Genomic DNA, 24,705 nt, shown 5'->3' on the forward strand with positions numbered 1-24,705 from the left:
CAAAGTGCAGACCAGGACGCAGCCCGCGTCTGCCAAAAAGACAGCTGATGGTTTCATCACTGCCCTGGAATTCACACCAGATTCATAGACATCCTGAGAGAGAAGTAAACAAGCGCAAGCTACCAGGGAGCAACAGGAAGCTATCTGCAAATTCCTGCCATCGCTTCAAAGGCCTGCTTAAGGATAGCCTCGATTCTTCTATCTTGTGCATCCTTCAATGCCACACCCCCTCTTCTACGGGGATAGTCATCCTCTTGGTGACAGCACACACGAGCGCATCCACTTTTGGAAAGCGCAATTGCTCTCTTGCAGGAGGATCCAGGGGCTACAGTCCTTCCAAGCTCCGTCCCCCTTTAAAATTAGCTTTCGGGGTGCCCCATTCAAGATCAATCAATTCTTGATTAATCTCCATAATAGGGAAGAAACAAGAGGCTTTACGCAAAGAAATCAAAATGGGATGTTTCTTTGGCTCAGACATGGAATCAGCCCCCAGTACCTCCAACATCTTCAATGTCTGGGAAATCAGAGCCAGTAACATCTCTACAAAAGAAATGCAACATAGTTCTATATGGCTCCACCCCTGAGGAATTTTCCCATCCTCCAAGGAGCAAGGATCCACTTCATCATCTGTGCCATCCGGGTTCCTATCAGCATGACCTGCAGCAGGTCTAGGCGTACTCCAACACTTACCCGCCGCACCAGGTGTACGGGCATACTGCGATCCTGAATTGTTAAGAATGGCTGGGGCCAACAACTGCGCCTGAAGAAAGGACTCCAGCCCCTGAAAAAATTCCACTGAAGAAAAGGCAGACAGATCCATGCCAAACCCAGGGGGTGTCTGTCCTGTGCCCACTGAACTACCTTCTCCCGCTGATGAACCAGTTAGGGGAACCCCAATTCCAGACAAAACCTCTGGCAACTCTTTTTCCATTCCTGCATCATGCTGGGAAGGACTGGGCTTAGCAAAATCAGCGGAGACAAGTCTCCCTGAACCACCAAACAGTGATGAGACAAGTTAGAGGAGACACCAGGCTGAGATGCCCTAATATGGCAAGCAGCACAAATGGTAAGGCGCTTAAGGCTTCTTTGCTATCAGTGCCATAGTTAGCAGCACACTCTTATCAAGCATCTGAGAACTGTGGGCCCAGCTGCGCTCGCAATAAGTGCTTGCAAAAAAAAAAAAAAAAGGGCACTCAAAAATTAGGCGCCTAATGCACTTATTCAGGTAGACGCCCAACTTGAGCACCTGTCTAGGTGCCCTGAAGTGCACCACTGTGCATCCAACTAGGCGCCCTTATGTGCACAAATGAGCACCCAGGTAAGCATCCCTATGTGACCAACTGAGCATCCAGCTAGGCGCACAGCTGGGTGTATAAGCGTGAACTGATGTACCTGAAGAGGACAGCCTTATGCACAGAGAAAAGGTGCACGAACGCCGCCACAGCCTACCATGCAGTAAAACAATCTAAGCCTGAGAATGGGACCTAGCCCAGAAAGATGCTCAACCTGCCAGGCTGCTTGAGTCCCCTTGGAGGCGGGTATGGACGTTGGATCATTGCACCGAGCATGGAGACCTGAAAGGAGAGGAATCCCTAAATCAACTCCCCCTCTTTTTATTTTTATATTTTTTAAATTACTCTTAACCTGAGCTCAGCTTGTCCTGGCTGAGTACAGAGTTGGTCTCCGGTTGCAGGGGAGAGAACATATACCTTCATTGCCATGCTTGGCTTTCTGCACCCACTTGCCTTTCAGCTGTCTTTTACAGCTAAGTCCACGCTTGGCAAAAAACAGGTGCCGGACCAAGGCACTCATCTGAGGGAAGGATCTGAAGAAATCACCTCAGGAACTCGACTAAGGTATCACCACAGGAGAACCAGACAAACTTCCTCCTTTTCTCCTTCTCTATAAAAAAAACAAGGTAATCTCCAGTAGGGAGATGCATGTCCACCATCTGCTGGAGACGGACTGATATCAGTACAGGGGTATTTATACTGTGACATCAGCTTTGCTCCATCTCCATCTGCTGGTAGAGGTGCATAACCCACTGGTCATGGATCCGCCTATCCAAATGCTAAGAAAGGTGGTCAATAAATCTATAATTAAATGTTTACATTAAAAAATAAACCATTTATATCAAATGTATAGAATTAAAGCTCATGATCCAATGAGATAAAACCACTTATAAATATGTCTTTTCTTTACTGACCTCTAGAAAATGTTATTTTAGCTTCAAAACTGTTTTTTTTCATTTATTTTTAGAGAGTTTTCTTCTCTTCCTGGTCAGCCCTACTTATGCACACGGTAGTTATGACTTTGCTTCACCTTAGTATATCTGCACCTTCTCTAAAATCTCCCTTAACTCCTAATTTGGTCAATAGAGATATTCCACAACGCAGAAAAATGAACATGTCTAGAAACAAGAGAGCAAGTATAGACATAAAAACGTTTTGAAAGCAAATGAAGGCATATTTATTTTTAGAGGGCCTTTCTGATTTGTTGACTTAGGTAATTAAAATTAAGGGAAAATGTTGTAAGAGTATTTGCATCAGATATTTGATATGTTTTTTGTTTTACATTTGATGTTTTATGTTTTTATGATCATCGCTTAGTTCTTAATTGTAATTTGCAGTCTAGAAGTTTTTTAAAAGAAAAGAAACAAAGAAAAAGAGTGCACTGGTATTTACATTTAACATAGATTCCATAGTTTAAAATTAAAATTACTAGTTGTATAATGCATGATAGTAAAAGAAAGGTTTGTCCCAAGTCAAAAAAGAGTAGGTTATTTTATTTATGGACATTTTTTATGCTTCTTGCAACAAATCATAGTGGGTTCTGATGATACATTTTTATATAATTTAATAAAGCTCACTTGAATTAAGTAAAATCTGAGTATGTAGCAGTTTCTTTTAAATGAATTTCCTAACATTTAAAAAAATAAATATAATTTTACCATGCTGAGAATATTCTAACATAGTAGATGTTGGAATATCAAGACCAATTGGCCATCCATTCTGTCCAGTTGCTCTGGTCTATACTGCACGGTAAACTTACCACAAGAGACTGATCTAACGTTGCATGTCTCTCCTCCTTTTCAACTGTCCTTCGACAGTCTGGACACACCCAAAGTGGAAGATGCAGCATACTGTTTGTTTTGGGAGATGTAGAAAGTGCCATTTTGCTTGAGTTTTTAATCCCACTCTCCGAGAGTGACGAATCTTTCCGTTCACTTCTACATAGAAGACAGTGCTCTCCTGTTGTATATGGTGCCCTTTGTCCCAAGCCAAAGGTAAATGGAGTCTGCAGCAAAACAATAAAAGTATTTAATATAATTGGCTGTACTGTAAATATCTAACAGAATATACATATTTTCATTGTACCCTTATTTTCTGGAAGGCTGTCCAGTGATGTGTAAAGTGCTCGATAGTGCACTCCTATTAGAATCAACTTTTTTTTAAAGGCATTTCCTGAAACCATTTCCTTCAAATATATTTAAATGGAGTTAGACTCTTTAGTGTGAAAATTCATTGAAGAGCTTATTGGAATCAGCACTAGGAAATCCGTTTCCTCTCAGTTAACCAAAATGAAAAGACAACAAATGACCCAATTCACAATTGCACTGCAACAAAGTGGCAAAGAAGTAATGCAAATGAATCTGGCAGGGATTCTGACTTGGATAAGAAGGGAAACTATTTTCACTTAGCAGCAAATCTCTTTCATAAAAAAGCAGGCATTTACTATAAGAGTTCAACTGCACTATAATGTTGAGCCAAGCTCCTTTGATGAGGTCACAGCTCCCCTGATGGAAAAACCTGCACTGGATAATTAAGTCTACGAAATTGAACTTTGTACTGTGTGTTTTCCCCCTATGAGGAGGTATACATACTAGTTATGTACACTTGGTGAGTAACCAAAACTCCTAATGGCAACTCAAGCACTTGCATAGTCAGGTCTGTCTGGCAGGTTACATGCCTTGTGCTGACAGGGTCAGTGCAGCAGGTTAGTGATGGCAGAAAGGCCACAGGGACATAGGAAGCCCAATGCTTGGGCAACAGCATATTGGTGTTGGTAGCTGATTGGATTATTAAGGAACTTGTGGTTAGACTTGGAAAGGTAGGAGTGTTGAGTGTGAAACAAATAGGGGGGGGGGGGGGATCTCGTAGGCTGAGATATCTAGGAGGGTAGATTACAAAGGAAAAAGAAAAACAACTGTCTCGGATATGGAGTGATATCATACAGTTACGGTCTATGGCTAGAAGTTGGTATATCCTTGCTAGTGTGGACAGTAATACCTGGGCAGGCTAGATGGATCGATTGGTCATTTTCTGCCATTATCTTCCATGATATTATGTGATAATTTAAATAATCTTTGTGAAATACTACATTTTGAAGGAATAGTAGAACCCAATTTTCATATCAGATGTATGGTACTTCATGGATATAAGAACTTGACGATAGCTTTTCTTCTGGAATCCGGATGACAGTATGCAAAGTAAACATGAAATAACAAAACCCTTGAGTATAGTTTTCTAAGAACGTGGCTCTACTATGTATTTTACTATTTACTGCATTACCTTGGAAAAACATTCACCAATTAAAAAGTAGGTTGACGACCCACCCGAGATTCTGCAGTAGATTCTTGATTCTGGTGGTCACCTAGTGACTTTCCTCTGGAGATTTTGCCCTGATCAGCCAATCGTCCAGGTAAGGATGTACGAGGATTTCTTCTTTCCTCAGTGTTGCCGCCACTACCACCATGATTTTGGTGAAGGTTCAAAGGGCGGTAGCTAGCCCGAAGGGTAACGCTCAGAACTGGTAGTGATGGTCCAGTATCGTGAAGCGTAGGAAGCGCTGATGGTCGTGGTGGACCAGGATGTGGAGATAGGCTTCGGATAGATCCAGTGAAGTCAGGAATTCTCCCGGTTGTACTGCCCTTATGACTGAGCGTAGAGTTCCCATGCGGAAGTGCGGCACCATCAGGTAGCGATTGACGGTCTTGAGGTCCAGGGTGGGCCTGAACATTCCCTCCTTCTTGGGGACGATAAAATAAATGGAATAGTGACCAGTATTTTGTTGGTGCGTGGGCACCGAGGATATCGCCTTTAGGCTGAGTAGTTTTGCTAGTGTGGTTTCCATTGCCATCCTCTTGGACAGGGAGTGGCACAGTGATCTCACAAATTTGTCTGGAGGGATGATGTGGAAGTCCAGATAGTATCCCTCTCGAATGATGGTTAGGACCCACTTGTCCGAAGTTATCTCGACCCATCTTAGGTAGAAGAGGGTAAGTCTGTCCCCTATGACTTCTTCCTGTGGATGGGTCTGTTGATTCTCATTGTGGAGTGCAGCCGGAGCCTGTACCAGAGCCAGCGCCCCTCTTGTTGTGTCTGCTCCGAAAGGACTGGGCCCTGCCTGCGGGGCAAGGTGCTTGGTATGTGTTTTTGTATGGTCTAAAACGCTGGGCTCCTCTGCCCTTGGTTCTTTGGGGAGAGGAGGGCTGGTTTCTTTTGTTCCTGTCCTCCAGTAACCGAGGTACTGGGGATTTGCCCCATTTGTTGGCTAACTTCTCCAGTTCACTTCTGAATAGGAGGGATCCTTTAAAAGGCATTCTTGTGAGGCTCGTCTTGGAAGGTCGCATCGGCTGAGCAATTTCGGAGCCATAGTTGCCTTCTGGCTGCCATTATGGCTGAGGTGCGCACCAGGTCAGAGGTCGCATCCGTGAGGAAAGATATCGCCGGTTCTAATGTTTCGGCGGAAGTGGTTACGTCCCTGGAGAGGTGCAAGCAGGCACGTGTCATAACAGCGCAGCAGGAAGCGATCTGCAGGGTCACTGCTGTGACATCAAATGACTGTTTAAGGATGGATTCCTGACGTCTGTCCTGGGCATCCTTGACTGCAGCTCCTCCTTCGACTGGGATGGTAGTGCGCGCTTTGAGATAGCGCAGACCATAGCATCCACTTTTGGGAACCGTAGGAGTTCTTTGGCCATGGGTTCCAGGGTGTATAGGGCTTCTAGAGCCCATCCTCCTTTGAAGCTGGCTTCTGGGGCATTCCATTCCAGTTCAATCAGTTGTTGTACAGCCTGCAGCATTAGGAAATAGCATGAGGCCTGACGGAGACCGACCAAAACTGAGTTTGTCTTTGGCTCTGCTGTGGTACTCGCACCTGGAATGGCCAGCGTCTTCAGGGTCAGAGACACGAGAGCTGGTAACTCGTCTTTGGAGAAGAATCGCATCATGGTTTGGTATGGTTCCATCCCTGGAGGAATTTCCCCTTCCCTCCAGGGAGTCAGACTCTTCCCCCGAGGTGTCTGTGTCCCCTAAGGGGAGGCTTTTGCCTGGATGGGGCACTTCTGGGTAGGTGCGAGAGGCACTTGTATGGTCTTGTACTTCTGGTGGAGACTGGGTCTGTGTCGCAGGCGGTACAGATTGTGCCTGGACAAAGGTTTGCAGCCCTTTGAAGAACTCTACCCAGGGAAAGGTCCCTGGGTCCATATTGAATCCAGTGGAGGCCCCTGCAGTGCCCCCCTGAGTAGGCACAGAGTCGTAAATACAGAGGTCCGGGGTACTATCATTGGTGGATCCAGATCCCTCTTCTGGCTGTGGGGGCCTTGCATAGGTTCCCTGAGCCTCTTCGCACTGCAGGCATAGGGCAGAGGCCACTTCAGGTTGTGCAGCTCTCAGGTGGCAGGCTGGGCAGAGGGCTTGTCCCTTGGCTTTCTTGGCCGGCGGTGCCATGATTTGTGTGTGTGGAGTGGCTCAAACTCGTCTGTGCGTGTAGGTGTGCGCGCCAGGAGGCTTAGTTGTGCTTTCTGGTTGCGCCGGCAATGTGCATGCAGGGTGCGCACACAGGGTACCACTTTGTGCGCCTGGACGAGATGTGGGCGCACAGATCTATTTATGAGCCCGGCACAGGCGCGCGGGCCACTGTGCGCACAAGTCGGTTGTGCGCCCGGCTCGCCACTGTGTGCACGGCTCACTTGTGCGGACAATACTGCGATCAAGGGGGGGAAATGGCGCCAACGACCACGCGGGCAAGATAGTGACACCCCCCCCCCCCCCCCCCAAGAGGGTCTCCATGTGTGTGGACCATCGCACCGGATCAGGGTCTAGCCCAGACAGGGCTGCTCAACCCGATTTATAGATGCCGGAAGGAACGATCTGTGTGGCAATTCAAGCATCAGAGACCGGAGACGTAGAAACCGTTTTCTACCTTAACTGGTCTCGGCATTTCCCGGTCTCGTGCCGGGCAGTCTCTGGCTGCGGGGGAGAGGGAATTACATTCACCGCCGCACTAGATTCTACACCTGCTGCCTCTAAGCCACCCTAGGGGCTAAGTCCACACCGGGAGCTGGCTACCGGACCGAGGCTTACCTCTGAGGGATCTCGGAAATCACCTCAGGAATTCTCAACTGGGGGAGGGACCCTTAGGTATCACCGCAGGAGAGCAGGGCTTGTCTTCTTGAGGTAAATTTTCTTTCTTCTTTGTTTTAGAATTGCTAACACTATTCTAGTGTGTGAATGTGCCCCTATCTGCTTAGGAAACGGAGAAATACTGAAGAGCTAAGCTTCCTGCACGGGTATATGTAGGCTGACGTCAGCGTTGAAATCTGACTCAGTCTCCCATCTGCTATCAGTAGTACACTATACCCATTGGTCCTGAGTCCATCTGCTACACGATAGGAAATTTAGCATTAGCCTAACTAGAAAAAGGACCAAAAAGGGAAGGGATGCAGATAAGAACATAGGTACTGTGAGGAAAGAAATGTAGTTTTAAGATTTTGCTCTAGTGTATCTGATTTTATATATTCATCTGGCAATGGTCTACACTTTTTGTAATGTACATGTCAATAATACATGTGAAGCATGAGTACAGTATGCATGGCACAGTTGGCTTAAGAAAGGAGATTGTTAATATAGGAGGTGTAATAGCTATATTATAAAGGGCATAATTATCTTTTTTACACTTGCTTTTTGTAGGCGGTAGAAGGGAGAAAATTATCTGGGCAAAAATAAATACAAAGATAACCAAAAGCAGCAGCAACACCAAGAAAGAAACTGGATATTTTGAACAATCTAGATAATACTGTTGTTTTAAAGGCTTAGTTGATTCTATTACAAAATGCATACTAAATTGCTTTGTAATGTTATAACTACAAACAAATTTTGTTTTCTTACAGTGGGTGTACAACACACTTTACTATAACACCAAACATCTTAAAAAATTATACAAAAGAAACACTGGAGTTTTTATGATGGCTAAGAGGCAGCCTTCTGTGCCTCAGAATGAGTAAGATTAGGAGTGACAATGTTAGGAGTCACTGTAGCAGTAGTATCTGCTGATCAGCCAAAGTTAGAATTCTTCACTGCCCAGGCATGAGGCATGTTTTCTCCCCTTGAGAACAAGGTGTATCTACATTGCTTTATGCCTCAGAAAGGAATGAAGAAGGTAGACATATTAATAGGAAAAGTATCCTGAAGACTGTGAATGATGGTGGTAAAAGTGTCCTCTCCCCAGTGAGATTCACCAACAATGTGCCAACTCATCAGCCCATGTCCCCTACATAAATCCTATGAGGACAGAATAGGAAATGTTGAGTATGCAACAGAGTTGTGCTTGATCAGAATAGCCAAGTAAAGAAAGGAAGACAGGAGAATACGTTGAAGGGCAGGAATATGTTAAAACAATAAAAAAAAAAACAAACAGCAGGCATGTTATATAAACACAGCCATTACATACGATTGTGAAGAAATCACCTGGTAATAACATGGAATGGCAATATAAAACAAGAATCATCACATCCCTATCAGCTTGCCCTCCTGTGGGATGAAAAGTGGCCTGCAGTTGTCCGTTTTATAAGAGGTAGAGAAGCAGTTCCTGGCAACTCTAAATTTTCCTTCTTTTGGCCCCAGGTTGCCCCTCCCTGCCTTGTACCACCTCTTCCTGTCCTTTTATTTTTATTTTTTCAAGGCTTAGAAGTAGTTATAAATTTCACCTGCCTAGCAAGTGCTACCTGCCATGATTTTCCTCTGACACATGAAGAGACCTCGTTGTGATTTGTGATGTCCAAACATGCTCTACAATACCAACTATCATGGTGAATGCAACTAAGAAAGATACATTTCCTATGATGATGGTGTTTGAACTATATTTCCTATGATGCTCATTGTATCCACCCATTGTAAGGGATGAAAGAATACAAATATTTCAGTCATATCCTGTACATTACCCCTATTTTTGGAGTCTCTCCCCCACATTACCATTGTGAAGGTCTCAGAATAAAAACAAACATATAACTTTGCACCAACTAAAAAAATATATATCACATTGCTCTTTACCTGTGAAACCCCTGTGAACTCTGAATTAATTGGTCCATCAGTAAACTGTGTACCATTTAGAGAAACCTAGAAAATAAAAAGGCACATGTTATAATCAAAATGACTAGCTGCTTATTTATATTCTGCTTTTCAGGCACTTCAAATTGAAGCTAATGAAATACATTTAAATTATTACTCTTCAGTTTCAGCTCAGCAGTAAAACTTCACTTAATATTATGGCATATTGGTATGCAAAACGGGCCGCGCTCAACTCATTACTAAATTATTCGCTTTCTAGTTTCATTTAGTAGCAAATATTAGGGAAGATTCTGACCCACTTCAACAGCTGCAGAAAACACCACCACAGATTTTGAAAGATTACTGGAAATGAAAACTGAAAGTAACCATAGGAGGCTGTGATTTTTTTTTTTTTTTTTTTTATCATCAATGTAGCACTTCAATTGTGAGATCTTAGTGTTTGATGAAATCATATAACTGCAATGAAACCAGTAGAGTGCCATACACAAACACATTTGTCTTCAATGACATCAGAAACCAAGCTCCCCTAGCTGAAGGAATCCACTGAAAGATTAAATAAAAGCAATGATTTTTAAAACTGATGGAATCTCCAAAATCATATCCTCCCATGGTAATTGATTATAAATCATTTACAACAATATTCTCAACAGAACATCATGTTGCCCTGCCCCTTTAATCTCTCTTCTCTGCCCTAGTCCTCTCTCTACCCCAGTGGAGGCCCATCTGCCCAGCTCTCATTCCCACTGGTGGTCCTTCCACCTGAACCTGGTAGCAGGTGGCCTGGCACCCAGGCTTTTTCCAGCCCTTCTGTCTTATCAATATGTACTACAAACTCTACTTGGAAAGTACATAATACAAGTTTGCTTACCAGTAAATAGGGTTCTCCATATTTAGCAGAATGAATTAGCTATTGTATGTGGGTAATGTCATCCAACAGTGTTGACATGAACCCAGCTCTCAAAGCTCGGTGAAGACTTTGAGCATGCATGGGAGTTCCCACATACACACTATATTGTGCGCCCCTCAGTCTCTTCCAGAGTTTAAGCTTTAGTGAGACAGTCAACTCTCCAGAGAGATGAGCAGGTATTATGAATGGCTAATTCATCCTGCTGTCTTCAGAGAACACTGCTTACAGGTAAACAAACTTGCTTTCTCTGCCGACAAGCAAGCATGGGGAATCCAAAGCTAAGGGTTGTTCAGCAGAAGCAGGGAGAGAGCGGATTACAGGATATACAGGTTGCACAGAACTGCCTGTTCAAAGTTAGTTTCCTTAGGACATACTGTCCATATAGCAGTGGGACATGAAGGTTAAAAAGTCATGGGATAGGAGGTGATGTCCTTTTGTGGATTGCAAGTTGGTTAAAAGACAGAAAACAGAAGGATTAAATGGTCAGTTTTCACAAAAAGGTAAACTGTAGAGTGCCTCAGGGATCTATACTTGGACTGGTGGTTTTTAATATATTTATTAATGATCTGGAAAGGGGTACAACTGAGGTGATCAAATTTGCGGATGACACAAAATTATGCTGAGTAGTTAAATCTCAAGCGGATTGTGATGAATTGCAGGAGGTCCTTGAGCAACTGGAAGATTGGGCTTCTAAATGGCAGATGAAATTTAACATGGACAAGTGCAAAGTGATGCATATAAGGAAAAATAACCCTTGCCATAGTTACACAATGTTAGATTCTATCTTAGTAGTTACCACCAAGGAAAGCGATCTAGGCGACATTGTGGATAATACATTGAAATTGTCGGCCCAGTATGCTGTGGCGATCAAAAAAGCACTGTCAGCCGGCATTTGGACGCACGTTTGACACGCTAGCTTTACCCCTTATTCAGTAAGGGGTAATAGTGCGTCCAAAACGCGTGTGCAACCCCCCCGAACCTAATAGCGCCCGCAACATGCAAATGCATGTTGATGGCCCTATTAGGTATTCCCGCGCAATTCAGTAAGTAAAATGAGTAGCCAAGCCGCACATTTTACTTTCAGAAATTAGCGCCTACCCAAAGGTAGGCGTTAATTTCTCCGGGCACCGGGAAGTGCACAGAAAAGCAGTAAAAACTGCTTTTCTCTGCACCCTCCGACTTAATATCATGGCGATATTAAGTCGGAGGTCCCGAAAGTTACAAAAAGTTAAAAAAACATTTTGAAATTGGCCCGCGGCTTGAAAACCGGATGCTCAATTTTGCCGGCGTCCGGTTTCCGAGCTCGTGGCTGTCAGCGGGCTCAAGAACCGACACCGGCAAAATTGAGCGTCGGCTGTCAAACCTGCTGACAGCCGCCGCTCCTGTCCAAAAATAGGCGCTAGGGACACGCTAGTGTCCCTAGCGCCTCTTTTTGTCGTGGGCCCTAATTTAAATAAATTAATTTAGTGAATTGCGCGCACAGGAGATTGGCCTGTGCCTGCTCTCCCGCGACTTTTACTGCATCGGCCCGAATGTTAGGAATTAAGGGAATGGAAAATAAAACGGAGGATGTCATAATGCCTCTGTATCACTCCATGGTGAGACCGCACCTCGAATACTGTGTGCAGTTCTGGTCACCGTATCTCAAAAAGGATATAGCTGAACTGGAGAAAGTGCACAGAAGGGCAACCAAAATAAGAGTCAAGGAACGGCTGCCCTTTGAGGAAAAGCTAAAGACGTTAGGGCTGTTCAGTTTGGAGAAGAGACGACTGAGGGGGGATATGATGGAAGTCTACAAAATCATGAAAGGACTTAAGTTAATGTAAATTGGTTATTTACTCTCTCAGATAATTATAGAAGGACCAGGGGGACACTCCATGAAGTTAGCAAGTAGCTCATTTAAAACAAATCAAAGAAAATTCTTTTTCGCCCAGCGCACAGTTAAGCTCTGGAATTCATTGCCAGAGGATGTGGATACAGCAGTTAGTGTAACTGGGTTTAAAAAAAGTTTGGATAAGTTCCTAGAGGATAAATCCATAAACTGCTATGACAGTAATTAATAAGCAATAGTAGCTTATGATCTATCTAATGTTTGGGTATTTGCCAGGTTTTTATGACTTGGATTTGCCACTGTTGGAAACAGGATACTGGGCTTGATGGATACTTGGTCTAACTCAGTATGGCATATCTTATGTTCTTATGTCAGACGGTCGGTGAAATCGATGGAGGCTGGTGTCTGAAGGCATCAATGGTCCAGCAGCACCTATGATGCCCACGGTCCCCAAAGATAAAGGCCCTGTGGCACTGATGTGCCATCGAGTGCCCCACGGAATCAATACACCGCCTTGGTGTCGAAAGGAACCAGTGATGGCCAGCATTTGACAGTTCCCTTCGGCTCAGCTATGCGCCTGAGGGCTTCTATACTTTGGGCTCGATGGCATCCATGCCAGTGCCTATAGCTGAAGCTAGCCTCAACAGCAATTCCGGCACTTGGCAGCACTGATGGTGTTCAAAGCCTCGCAGGGCCTCTGGATACCTCGCAACCAGAGCTTATTTGATACTGTACGGTGGCTCTGGGTACCCGAGTGTCCACCCCTATGGCACCCGGCAGTCTTATGGAGTCAATAGCGTACCTTGATGCCCCTCTGAGTCCTTCCCAGACACCGCTTGTTGATGCTCCCAATGCTCAATAGCACGAGGCCACGGGCCATGGTGTGCTCTGGATGCCTCGGCACTCCAGGGAGCTTCGCGTTGTTGGCGACCCCGGCCTGAAGCCCCTGTCAGCCGAGGATTTCCCTGGCACTTGAGGGCTCTCAAGACCCCTATGCCCCTGCAGTTGATGGCCCTGAGTGCAACCAATTGCTCAATGGCTATCCTGGTGCCCCCTGGTGGTGATGGTGCTCAACATAGTCAAGAGCAGCCACAAATGGCATCACTGGCAAACACGCTCGATAACCTCAATGGTGTTAGAGGGTGGCCCCCTCACCTCGATGGCACGCGAGTACGGCTCCACACTTTGATAGCGTCAAGAATTGCTGTTAAGCGCCATGGTCACCCTTGACGTCATCGAAGTGACATCATGCACATGGCATTAAGGTGCATGACCGCCCTCAAAGCCATAAGGTTCATAGATCATGGGTGCCATCGACTGTGGGAACCATTGAGTGCTGTGCCTGCTGTTGATTGCCTTAGCTGGGCCTTCTGTACCTTAGGTATCTGTGCGCGCTGGAGGGCACCTTAGATGCCATGGGTTCTCAATGCATCGGAGGAACGGCATTGACCTGAGCATCAGAGAGCGCCATGGCATCAATGCAGTGGAGTAGCGGCACTGACCTCTAGTGTTGTGGTCCTTACTGTGCCAGGGACCAGGACTGTCATCCCGCCGATGTCGATGGCTCAGTGTCCATCGGTGCAGCTCCTCTGATGCCGATGCCACTGGCTCAGACTTCTTTGACCCAGAGAGCTTCTCCATCTTGTTGAGTCGAAGCTAATATCCCTTCGGGGTCATCTGGGCGCATAAGCAGCAACCCCAGACATCATGTGATGCCCCCAGGCAGAGAACCTATCTCATGTGGATCTGTGATGGACATGATTCATCAGGCTCCAGGGGCATTGCTGAAAACCAGACACAAACAAAAGGGGCAGAAGCTGAAGACAGGAATTGACCGCAAAAGAAAACTTACTTGAATCACCAAAACCCTGTCTAGGAGACACTGCGAGAGGGCACCAAGAGGGACCCGATGACGGAACAAGGAAAAACCTCAAAAAAACGTTTTTCACATGGCCAAAAGTAGCCAAAGCAAGCTCACTCACACCACGAGGCTTACAGTTCCGCAAAAAAAAAAAAAAAAAGACTGTTGAGTGACCCCCATGATATAGGGCATGCTCAGTGTACCTGATCAAAGTTCTAGAAACTCTGATAATGTCTCCATGTGCGAGGACTACCATCCTGCTTGTCCTTGGAGAAACTAAGGATTGTGCCTAACCCTTTGGTGAGTTTGCAGATCCCAGGAAGAAGCAAGTTCCCTATGGTGGGAGGTGTGGATAGCTAACAATTAGGTTGGGGGGGGGGGGGGGGGGGTTTGTTGACTTTCCGAAACAAAAGTCAATGGAAAAACAATTTCAGTGGGGAGGGTGGACATTCAGCAGATTTATTTTCTTTAAAAAAGAAAATGAATGTACCGTATTTTTCGGACTATAAGGCGCATTATCAATGAGCGCCTGCTAATGCGTCCTGGTTCATATATAAGCCGCACCAGATTATAAGGCGCAGCAGTGGCGTAGCGAGGGGTGGGCGGCCGCCAAGAAAAAAATTGCGTTTAAACGCGCTGATGCTCCTCCTCCTTCCTGTCTGTGCGTCCCCGGAAGTAAACGTTGCCGGAGCCGCGAGGGCAGGAAGGAGGGGAAGCATCAGCGCGTGCAGACGTGGAGCAGCACTTGCGTTTACGGACCGCTGCGAATCTCAAGTCGCAGCGGCCCGAGAAGAAGAAGAGGCCCGATAGCAGGGCCACTGCAGAGCCCATTCTGCGGCGACCCGCGAAGAGGAGGCCTAGAGGTAAGTGAGAGCCTGTGCTTGAGCAAGACAGCATGTGGGAGTGAGAGACTGAGTGTATGAATGATTGTATGAGACACAGCATGTGACAGTGAGAGCCTGTGTGTGTGTGAGAGAGAGAAATGCATGTGAGAATGAGAACCTGTGTGTTTGAGGGAAGAAGATGGAGAGAAAAGAAACAGAAAAAAAGACAATATAAAAGGAGTGGCAGCAGACAAATTCATATATAAGGCGCACCGGATTATAAGGCGCACTTCCGATTTCTGAGAAAATCGTAGGTTTTTATGTGCGCCTTATAGTCTGAAAAATACGGTAAGTCCTTACTAGACAGCTGTTTTAACACAATGAAAAAGAAACTGTAAATCCAAAATCTGCAGAGCACTTTGTGACAAGAGATTTTAGTCTAGCGCAGTGGTTCTCAACCCTGTCCTGGGGACCCCCCCAGCCAGTCGGGTTTTTAGGATATCCACAATGAATATATGCATGAGAGAAAATTTGCATACACTGCCTCCATAACATGCAAATTTTCTCTCATGCATATTCATTGTGGATATCCTGAAAACCCGACTGGCTGGGGGGGGGGGCCCCAGGACAGGGTTGAGAACCACTGGTCTAGCGCAATAAAACAACAGTATTAGTGCTACTCCCTGAAAATATATTAATGAAACCCTGGTTAATGAAACCCTCAGATGATTTTAAAATACTGTTTGCAAAATAAAACTGCCCATTTCCTCAAAAAGAACATACATATTGATGACATCACTATGAATATGAAAAACAATGCAGAAAAGCTCGGTATGATGAGCTCTTCTCCAGTTTGTTCCACCATAACATGACAGTTAAACTTTAGCTATAAACAGGTTGCTAAGAGAAAGATTTACATTAATGTTACTACTACATCTGCAATAAGAGACATTAATTGTGTTCACATAAAAGTGAACTAAGTTGGAAAAAGTGATTTTTAGCAAATATGATTATAAGCAATAAAACAGCCTCATGTAAACCTGCAGATCTAATTTTTGGAAGCTGATTTATCAACAGAAGCACACTAACTTTTTTTTTTTTTTTTTTAACACAGCCAGTCACTGAACACTGAACCTAAATACAAAGCTATGGTTTGTAGATTTTTTTTTTTTGAGGAAATGGTATTATAAGAAAATTAGGAAACATAAGCATTATCCTATTTGATACCTGCAATCCCAGGAAAGAATCTCTCTCAAGCTTCGGACTGCATCTTCAGTGTGCCGCAGCCCAAGTGATTCATACTGCCATACATTTTTACAGCTGTTTTAAAAAACAGCACCAGCCAGACTAGTGATCGCTCCCGACCCCTTCTTTGTCGGAGAACCCCATGGAAGAAGAAATTGGGAGGCAGGGAGATCTCCAGGTGGCTTATTTACAGGAGAGAGGAGCCAGAGAGGCCCCAGCCTTTTGGTATGGGTGAGTTGTAAAGGCCTGGTAAAGTGACCCAGAACTTCGGGCAGAAGCAGAGGGGTGTGCTCAGACAGGATATTTTGGAGTGGGGGCTTTGGGGGTTTTTTTTTGAAAGCCCTGAAAGGTTTTGGATATTTTTGGGTAAATCTCTTTTCAGTCCGTTTCATTTGGAAAAAGACATTTTCATTCCAAACACAGTATGTTTTTAAATGAGTACACATCCCCTAGTACTTTCTCTGTCTTCAAGCAAATGTCACACTGACACTTGGTTTACTTACTATAACTAGAATATACGTCTAAAGTCATAAGGTAGCATAAAGTAGCACTGTGCATACTAAATGAAAGGCGCATGTAAAAAAAAAAGCCAAAAAAGAAAAAAAAAAGTCAGGTACACCTTAAAATTGGTAACAATTCACCCATGCCTACTCTATTTTGCTTTTGTTTTTGGCATCCAAGTTGTTTGATTAAAACATTTTTTGCACCAAGTTTTTGGAATGCCCTCTATTTCTCAACATTTCGTAAATTGTGTGTGCATGACAAACTATATAAACATTGCCCCATTCAAAGATTCAGCAGATGCAAAACACTTCACAGAACAGGAAACTCATGAGTTACCCCAGGAAGCAAAAAAAAAACAAAACAAAACTGTATACTGAGTGGTGGAAAAAGTTAATCATTGTAATATGTGTTTTTATTTTTATCTACCAGCATAATTAAATGCAGGTACGCTTTTTCTCACTTTATAGTTCTAAGATGGTGCGTTTTGAGATACCATTTTATAGCAGTAGAGTGCAAACATTTATATTCATCAGATTCTTTCGTGGTTAAACAAAAGACTGAATTGAAGACAGAAAGAAAACAGAACAGATAAGAAAATGCTTGTTAAATGTAAATTGTCATTGGTTTACTTAAAACAGCCATGGTCAGAAAGACATTAATACTGAATATTAAAATTATTAATTTTACAGTTCCTTTTATTCGTAGCTTGCCAGCTACTATTTGCTGAAGCTCTTCCTTCACTTCCTTTAATTCAAAATGCCTACTTACATTGTAAAATATTTTATTTTATCTAATGGCTCCTGGCCCACAACATTTAATTCAACTATTCTAATGGCAGAATTCAAAACTGTAGAATTCAGTTAAAAAGGTAAAATTGATTTTACTTTGATAATGTTCTTTCCTTGATTCCTATTAGACCAGTCCATTACACTTGGGGTTGCCCGACTCACACCTGTCAGAGACCTGCCAAAGCAACCGGAAAGAGACCCCCTTCTTTTTGCCATGTATGTATATATATATATATATATATATATTTTTTTTTTTTTTAATTATTTATTTATTAATTTTTTTTAAATAAATTATCCTCAAGGTCATTCTTTTTCTAAGGAGAGAGTGGAGAGGGAGATGGATGGATCTCATGAGCGTCACTGCTTATGGCCCTTGCATTTCTGAGTGGGACCTGGACTGATGTAGTAGGATTCAAGGAAAGAAAATTATCAAGTAAGAACAATTTTACCTGCCTTTTCTTATTGCTAGACCAGTCCATTACATTTGGGAGATACAAAAGCTACCCCATAGGCAGGGCAGAAGGAAGAAAGGGTTCCTTTAAGAACCCCCGACCTAAAAGCCATCTCTCTTCCTTTACCTGTACATCCAGCCTACAGTGTTTGGAAAATGAGTACAGGGATGACCATGTGGCAGTCCTGCAAACGTCTCCTAGGGAGATCAATGATGCTTTTGTCCAATTCTGTCCAGAAAGATGCCTGTGCTCTTGTAGAGAGAGAGTGTATGAAACACCACTAGTATTGTTCTACTATAGTATGTACACCTTAGAGATAGGTTCCTTGATCCATCTTGCTATTGTGGCCTTAGAGGCCCCATCTCTTTTCTGTGGTCCACCGAAAAGCACAAACAACTTATCCACTCTCCTAAATAAGTTAATTTCCTTTTAAGTATCTTAAACCACATGGCGCACATACAAACCTAAAAGCCGGTCATTCTTCCCTTTACATTCCTTCTTCCTGAATGCTGGCAGAGACACCACTTGAATCAGAGGGAATGGAGACACCACTTATGGAAGGAATGAGGGCATCAGTTTGAAGGGGACTGAATGAGATGTGATCACTAAATAAGGCTCCAAATGCACCTGGCTAAACAGACTGCCACCAAAAACAGTTTCTAATCAAGATCCTCAAAGCAAGATACTGGCTTCAAGGGTTCAAAGAATGCTCCTACTAAAGATTTAAAGGCCAGGTTAAGATCCCAGTGAGGAACAATCGATCAGAAGGACTGTCAAATATGCTTCACCCCTTGCAAAAAGCGCACCACAACCAGATTTGAGGGTACCTGGACTCTCTTAATGCAGACCCTGTAGCAGGATATCACCTCCACCTGCACTTTCAATAAATTGATTGCTAGACCCTTATCTACACTCTTCTGCAAAAAACATAGTATCTACGAGATGTTCATCATCAATGGTAAAACCTCACTCTGATGTAGGCTAGCAAGGCTGAGTTCTTACAAGCTTTCCTCGTGGTTGCCACTACCACCTGAGAGTACCCCCTAATTCGTAGCTGTGCTCTCTCAAAGGCCAGGCTGTAAGACAAAATGGAAATTGGACTTCCATCGGTACTGGACCCTGCCAAGGCAGCCCCTGACTTCTGGAGAACTACAGGAAGGTCCCCACCTGGAGATTTATCAGGTCTGCATATCACAGCCTCCTTGGCCAATCCAGAGCTACCAATATCTCTGAAGGGTGAACTTCTATTCACTTGCCAATCAAAAGCTACAGTGGAAATATGTACAGGAGCCTGCCCTTCGACTGTGGTTGATTTAAGGCATATATCCCATTACAGCCTGCCTCTTTGTCACATGAAGAACCTTTCCACTTTGACACTGTCTCAGGTCGACAATAAGTCCACAGCGAAGGGCCCTCACTGCTCCACTATCCTCTGGAATGCTTCCTGGCTGAGCTCCCATTCTCCTGGGTCAAGCTTGTTCCAGCTGAAATAGTCTGCTTGTGCATTCTCTTTTCTCACAATGTGGGATTTTGACAACTGGAGCAGATTCTCCTCTACCCAGCTAAGTATCCTGCTCACTTCCTCTACCAGTCTGAGACTGTGAATGCCCCTATTGTAAAGACTGGTCTAGCCGGGGGATAAGGAAGTGACTATTCTGTGCTATGTACAGAGAAAGAGAAAGCAGAGTTGCTTACATGTAACAGGTGTTCTCCCAGGACAGCGGGATGTTACTCCTCACATGGTTGACATCGGATGGAGCCTGGCACGGAACTTTGATCTCAAAGATTCTAGAACTTTCAGCATGCCCTACTGAGCATGTGCAGCTGTAGTCATCACCCTGTCCCCTAGGCAGAGTCCCCTCCTTGATATAGCTAATACATGGAGAAACTAACTCCCAGGGGAGGCAGGAGGGTTTCGTGAGGACTAATATCCTGCTGTCCTAGGAGAACACCTATTACAGTTAAGCGATTCTTTCTCCTAGGACAAGCAGAATGGTAGTCCTCACACATGGGTGAATACCAAGTTACAGGCTAGCCAAGCAGGACAAAGTGGTAAACCACACAGTGCTGGAGCACTACCTCCATCTTCTGCCTGCGAGGCAGCCGACCCACCAGGCTGGAGAAGAGTTGGGTTCTACAAAGAAAGTCAAGAAAAAGATTGAGACACAAGTCCCCATGCATAGCAGGGATGCCTGAAGCAGGGGAGTAATGCAAGTGCAAACAGAAGCAACTACACATCACGGAAGACAGTACAAGCAGGATTTCTGACAAAAAAAGTGGATCTAGATCCTCCTAGATACAGGAAGGACCCAGAGATATAAACAAAAGAGACTCTAGGATGAAAAGCGCAGTTTCCTTTGGTGTGAAAAAAAACAACCAAAAAACAAACTGGAGTCCGAGATCCCTCCAGAAGAGACTGCCAACCACGGACAGCCAAATATCTGGAGAAGAGTGCCCAGATATGGCTGGTAGGCTGAATGGGCAGAAGAAACCCACACCACACTTGAAAGAACAAGCAGCAAACCACGGTAGGGCTGATTCTGCAGTACAGCGTCAAGGGTTTCAGGGGATGAAAGATAATCCCCAAAACTGACCTGTAGCCCAAACACTCCCGAGTAGGGAGATAGACCTGAAGCTCACTCAAGAGTACCTGTCAGAACAGGTTCATCTATCCTGTAACAGAGGAACAGGAAGGCCCTTTGGGCAACCTAGGGAATGAGAAAAAACTAAGGCAGTATTGGCCAGAGAATGGTAAAAATAAGTGGGAAAACGTGATGTATCCTTTCCTGCAGATATACAGAGATATACCATGAGTGCATTATCTTTACCTCCCCTTCCCTCGACAATCCAATCAGAAGTCGGAAGGAGTGAAGAACACAAGGAGGCAGACCAGAGGACTGCCAGAGCAAGCACAAGTCGCCCGGTTGCCTATCAACCCCAAGTGAATAACTCACTGCTTAAACCTGTAGGGAGTAACCCACTGAGATGGAGCATTCAGTCTTCTTGAAACAGCAGAAACAGAGCAATTATCCCAGGGGAGAAACTTCCTCTCTTAAGACAGCACATGGCCCAGCAATAGACAACGCTGCATGACCCAGGACACCTCTGTCCGCAAACGGGGTAATCCTGAAAACGGGGAAAAACAGCTTACAAGCTACTGCAAGCAAAGGGCAGTGCCTCTATTACGGGGTACTCAGCCCCTAACTCCCTCAGCCATAGATATGGAAAAAGAGTGAAAGGCACAATTGTCCAGCTGATGGACTGAAACTCTCCTCACAAAAGAAGGTTCATCAAGCAAGAATGATTGACGATCGCGATCCTTAAGGAAGACGCTCACAGAGTCCAGCGGATTCCAAAGTGACTCCTGAACAGGGGAAAACTGGACAGGCTACCTCATGGATAGACCTGCTGCGTCTTAGAGCACCCAAGGGAGCGTGGTATTCTCAACTATTTTCAGGGCTGGTGCCAGTCAGAGCAGTGCCATCCTTTATATGGGAATGGAAAATGAGGGACACCCCTTGAAGGGGTGCATAGTCGGGTGTCAAGAGGGAAACCCGAAAGGGTTGCCCTGAAACCCAGTTGAGTCTCCCCTTCCAGAGGGGAGAGGGAAGCAATGGGATCAGGGCCTAGCAGCCCCCCCCCCCCCCCCAAAGGAGAGCTGAGGCATACTCACCGATCACTGAGGTGCCAACATGACCAACTCATCACATGCAGCCAGCCTCAGACAGCGGAGGTCGCTGTTGCAATCCCCAGAGGAGCCCCAGCTGAAGATGGTCCAACGATCGCCAATGCCAGCCTTGTCCTCCAAGGAGACGTGCTGATTCAGAGGCTCGGGGCTCCAGATCAGAGGAAAAAAACCTTTACCAGGGACAGAGCCCCAGGGACTGTTCCACAAGAACATGGTAGAGGACGATGGAGCCACTTTCGCGATATCCACTCACCTCGGAATTTGACCAGGAGTGCAGTCTTAGGCCAGCCCTGCAGCTGTGGAACACAATCTGTTGTGACCGCCTGGGGGGAAACAATACACACACACCAACAGAGGACAATTGGAAGCCATCTGCTGCGAAAGCGTGCTGGGTAGACTCATGCCTTGGTAACCCATCCATGGATGGTGGCACACCCACGATCCTAAGTGCTGAGTTTGTGGGAGAAATCCCATGCCCCAGCGAGGACCGAGAACATGATGCCCGAGTTGGTGGCTACATGCTGCCTCACGACCAAGCACAGAGTTTGTAATGACACCTCCCCCGCCAGTGCCCCTTAGCACTATGCAGTACAGACTGACGCGAAGGCTAAAACCATGCCAAAAGATGGAGGAACTGCACTGTGGCTGAGGACTCCACAGCCAGGGAAAATGCCGCCTAGCAGCAACCAAGGCCCTTGGAACAGATGCCTAATCTGTCCCAACCGCTCAAGCTGTGCGTCAATGCCACAATAACTCCAAGCGGAGTAGAGAGGACAGTGTGACTATGGCATCCCTAGCACCACTGGCGTTCTGGGTAAGGCATGATGAAGGGTAGCGGTCTATGGCTCATCCCCTTCAGTACCAGAGAATGTTCTGGGAGGCAGGCCATCGAAACTGTGACAGAACCAACTCACCTGTGAGTCCCACAGGGAATGAATGCAGCGAAGACCCTGGCGAGCGCAGGTGCTTATGGAGGAATACAGACATGCCCTGCGATCTATAAGCAGCTTGCAGGTAAATAATGCCATTCCTGGCGCCATAGGTGCCCACAGGCATTGACCACCTGGGGGCCCTGACACCCAAAAGTTTGGACCAAAGAAGCCATGGGCATCTGCAGGGAGAGGCCCTGTAGCCCCACGACAGGTCATCGATATCAAAAGGAACAGACGACTGCTAGTGCAGAGAGTAGTTTCTCTTGGCTCACTGGGATCATCAGCTGAAGGGACAGTTCTGCACTTCCCAGTGCTCTGTAGTGGACACCACCCAGGAGCCCTGAAGGCACCGGACCACTACATACAAATGCACCAGTGCAACAGGGTGCCTCGAGTAGATGGCGACCCCTGCACTTGATCTGTAAGAGGCCAAGAACCCCTGCCCCCGAGGACTGCAGGGCCATGCGGGATCTTCAGAGCGTCCCAGCGGTCAATGGCTACAGGGGCGACAAGCCACAGGGGCAACAAGGGTGCTCAATGGCAAATCCAGTGCCTGGTTGGTGGGGCTAGACTTAGTTGAGGTGGCAATGAGAGGCATAGTGGTCTGAAGGCCACTCCGGTGGCCCTCACACCTTGATGGTCTCGAGGGTGTAAATGGTATTGGGACAGCACCACATCACGATGGCATTGAGGTCATATTGACACAGAGGTCGAACACCTCGATAACCTAGTGGGGTCAACAGCATCAAAGGCCTGTCACCGCTTCAACCTTGCCAGCCCCTAGGGAGGCCAAGCACACACCTTAATGGATCAAGGGAGTCAATGGCATCGATAACGAGCGCTTTCTATTGCAGGACCTTCAAACGAACTCTATGCCCCCTGACCTTTACCTGGAACCCTGCACACAAATTAAAAAAAAAACTAAAAACCTGGCTCTTCATACAGGCCTTTACATAACTCCCCCTCCATTCCTCCATCACCCTTTCCCTTGTACCTTATACAATCATCTTTTTAATTGCTCATTCCTTCCTATTTGCTTGTTTTTATTCCACCCCCCCCCCCTCTTGCTTTTACTCACCATGTTTAATTAATAACTTTGTTGATTTTTGTAAACCCCCTTTAAGGACGCGAGATGTTTTTTCCCTTTTCCCATGCATGTCTAATGTTGTTTACTACCTGTTCCATGTAATAGTTTAGTGTTATTTTTTGCTACCTGTTCCATGTAAACCGATGTGATGTCCAAACGAACGTCAGTAAAAAAAAGCATCAAATAAATAAATAAGCATCAATAGCGCCACGGGCATCGAGAGCACAGCAGCATTGATGGTACCACGGTCACCAGAGCACTGCATGCAGCACAGGTACCGACGCAACGAGAGCCACGAGGCGTCAAGTAGACTGTGCCGAGGGGTCGAGCGCCCTAAAGGCATCGAGTGCACAAAGGGCACAGAGTCCACCGATCATGGCAAGTGCACTGAGAGTGCCGGGCTGAGAGGTCCAGTACCCCAAAGGCACTGTGATAGAGTGCATCAAAGGCAGAAAGGCGAGACATCGAGTGTATCAAGGGCACTGAGGCACTGAGTGCACCAATGGCACCATGCCAAGGGACTGAGTGCATCATGACATCAAGTGCATCAAGGGCACCGTGCCGCAGAAGCGAGTGCACCAAAGGCACTGTGCCATCGTAAACATCAAGGGCATTATGGCATTGAGTGCACTGCATCACAGCACCGTGGTACCGAGGGAACCAATGCCCAAACCAGTGCGAGACTAGTTTCACTGATACCAATGGCATTGAAGGCCACCGTGGCATTGTGGGTGGTCACGCACCTCGATACAACAAGGGTGACTGGACCTGGACAGCATCAAGGATGAGGTGAGAGGGGAAGGAAAGGGTAGATGAGAGGGGAAGGAAAGGGTAGATGAGAGGGGATGAAAGGCAAAGGGAAGAGGATATGAGTGAGTAAGTGGAAGGGTAAGAAGTTGTGGAGAAGAGAGCGGCTCTTACAGACGTGCTGGTCTAAACGACGGAATCTCGCCCATTTGAACGGGCCTAACGGCTTGTTTTCTAATAAAACACAGAATGAGATCCACAACCATAAAACGACATTTATGCGAAGAAAGAGAGACTGAGGGACTCTGCCTAGGGGCAGGGTGATGACCACAGCTGCACATGCTCAGTAGCGCATGCTTAAAGCTCTAGAATCTTTGAGACCAAAGTTCCGTACCGGGCTCCATTCGATGATGTCACCCATGTGTGAGGACTAACATCCTGCTTGTCCTAGGAGAATATCAAATACTAAGAGATGCAATCAAAGACCAA

The 24,705-nt window shown here is 45.6% G+C and overlaps 1 protein-coding gene across 7 annotated transcripts in view; it reads right to left on the reverse strand.

Moving 5' to 3' along the window:
- FAM193A (family with sequence similarity 193 member A) overlaps positions 1 to 24,705 on the reverse strand; it is a 391,927-nt gene that overhangs the window by 261,974 nt on the left and 105,248 nt on the right. For 6 of the 7 annotated variants that reach the window (XM_029592130.1, XM_029592147.1, XM_029592139.1 and 3 more), the window contains exons 2-3: positions 9,333 to 9,398; positions 3,052 to 3,297 (exon numbers count right to left, since the gene is read on the reverse strand). In XM_029592130.1, the coding sequence (XP_029447990.1) occupies positions 3,052 to 3,297; positions 9,333 to 9,398 (312 nt within the window). Of the gene's footprint in view, positions 1 to 3,051; positions 3,298 to 9,332; positions 9,399 to 13,590; positions 13,778 to 24,705 lie in introns of those variants that run through there. The other variant, XM_029592159.1, reaches the window with a different exon arrangement.

The sequence above is a fragment of the Rhinatrema bivittatum genome, chromosome 1, assembly GCF_901001135.1.
Source record: "Rhinatrema bivittatum chromosome 1, aRhiBiv1.1, whole genome shotgun sequence".
Taxonomy (NCBI): Eukaryota; Metazoa; Chordata; class Amphibia; order Gymnophiona; family Rhinatrematidae; genus Rhinatrema; species Rhinatrema bivittatum.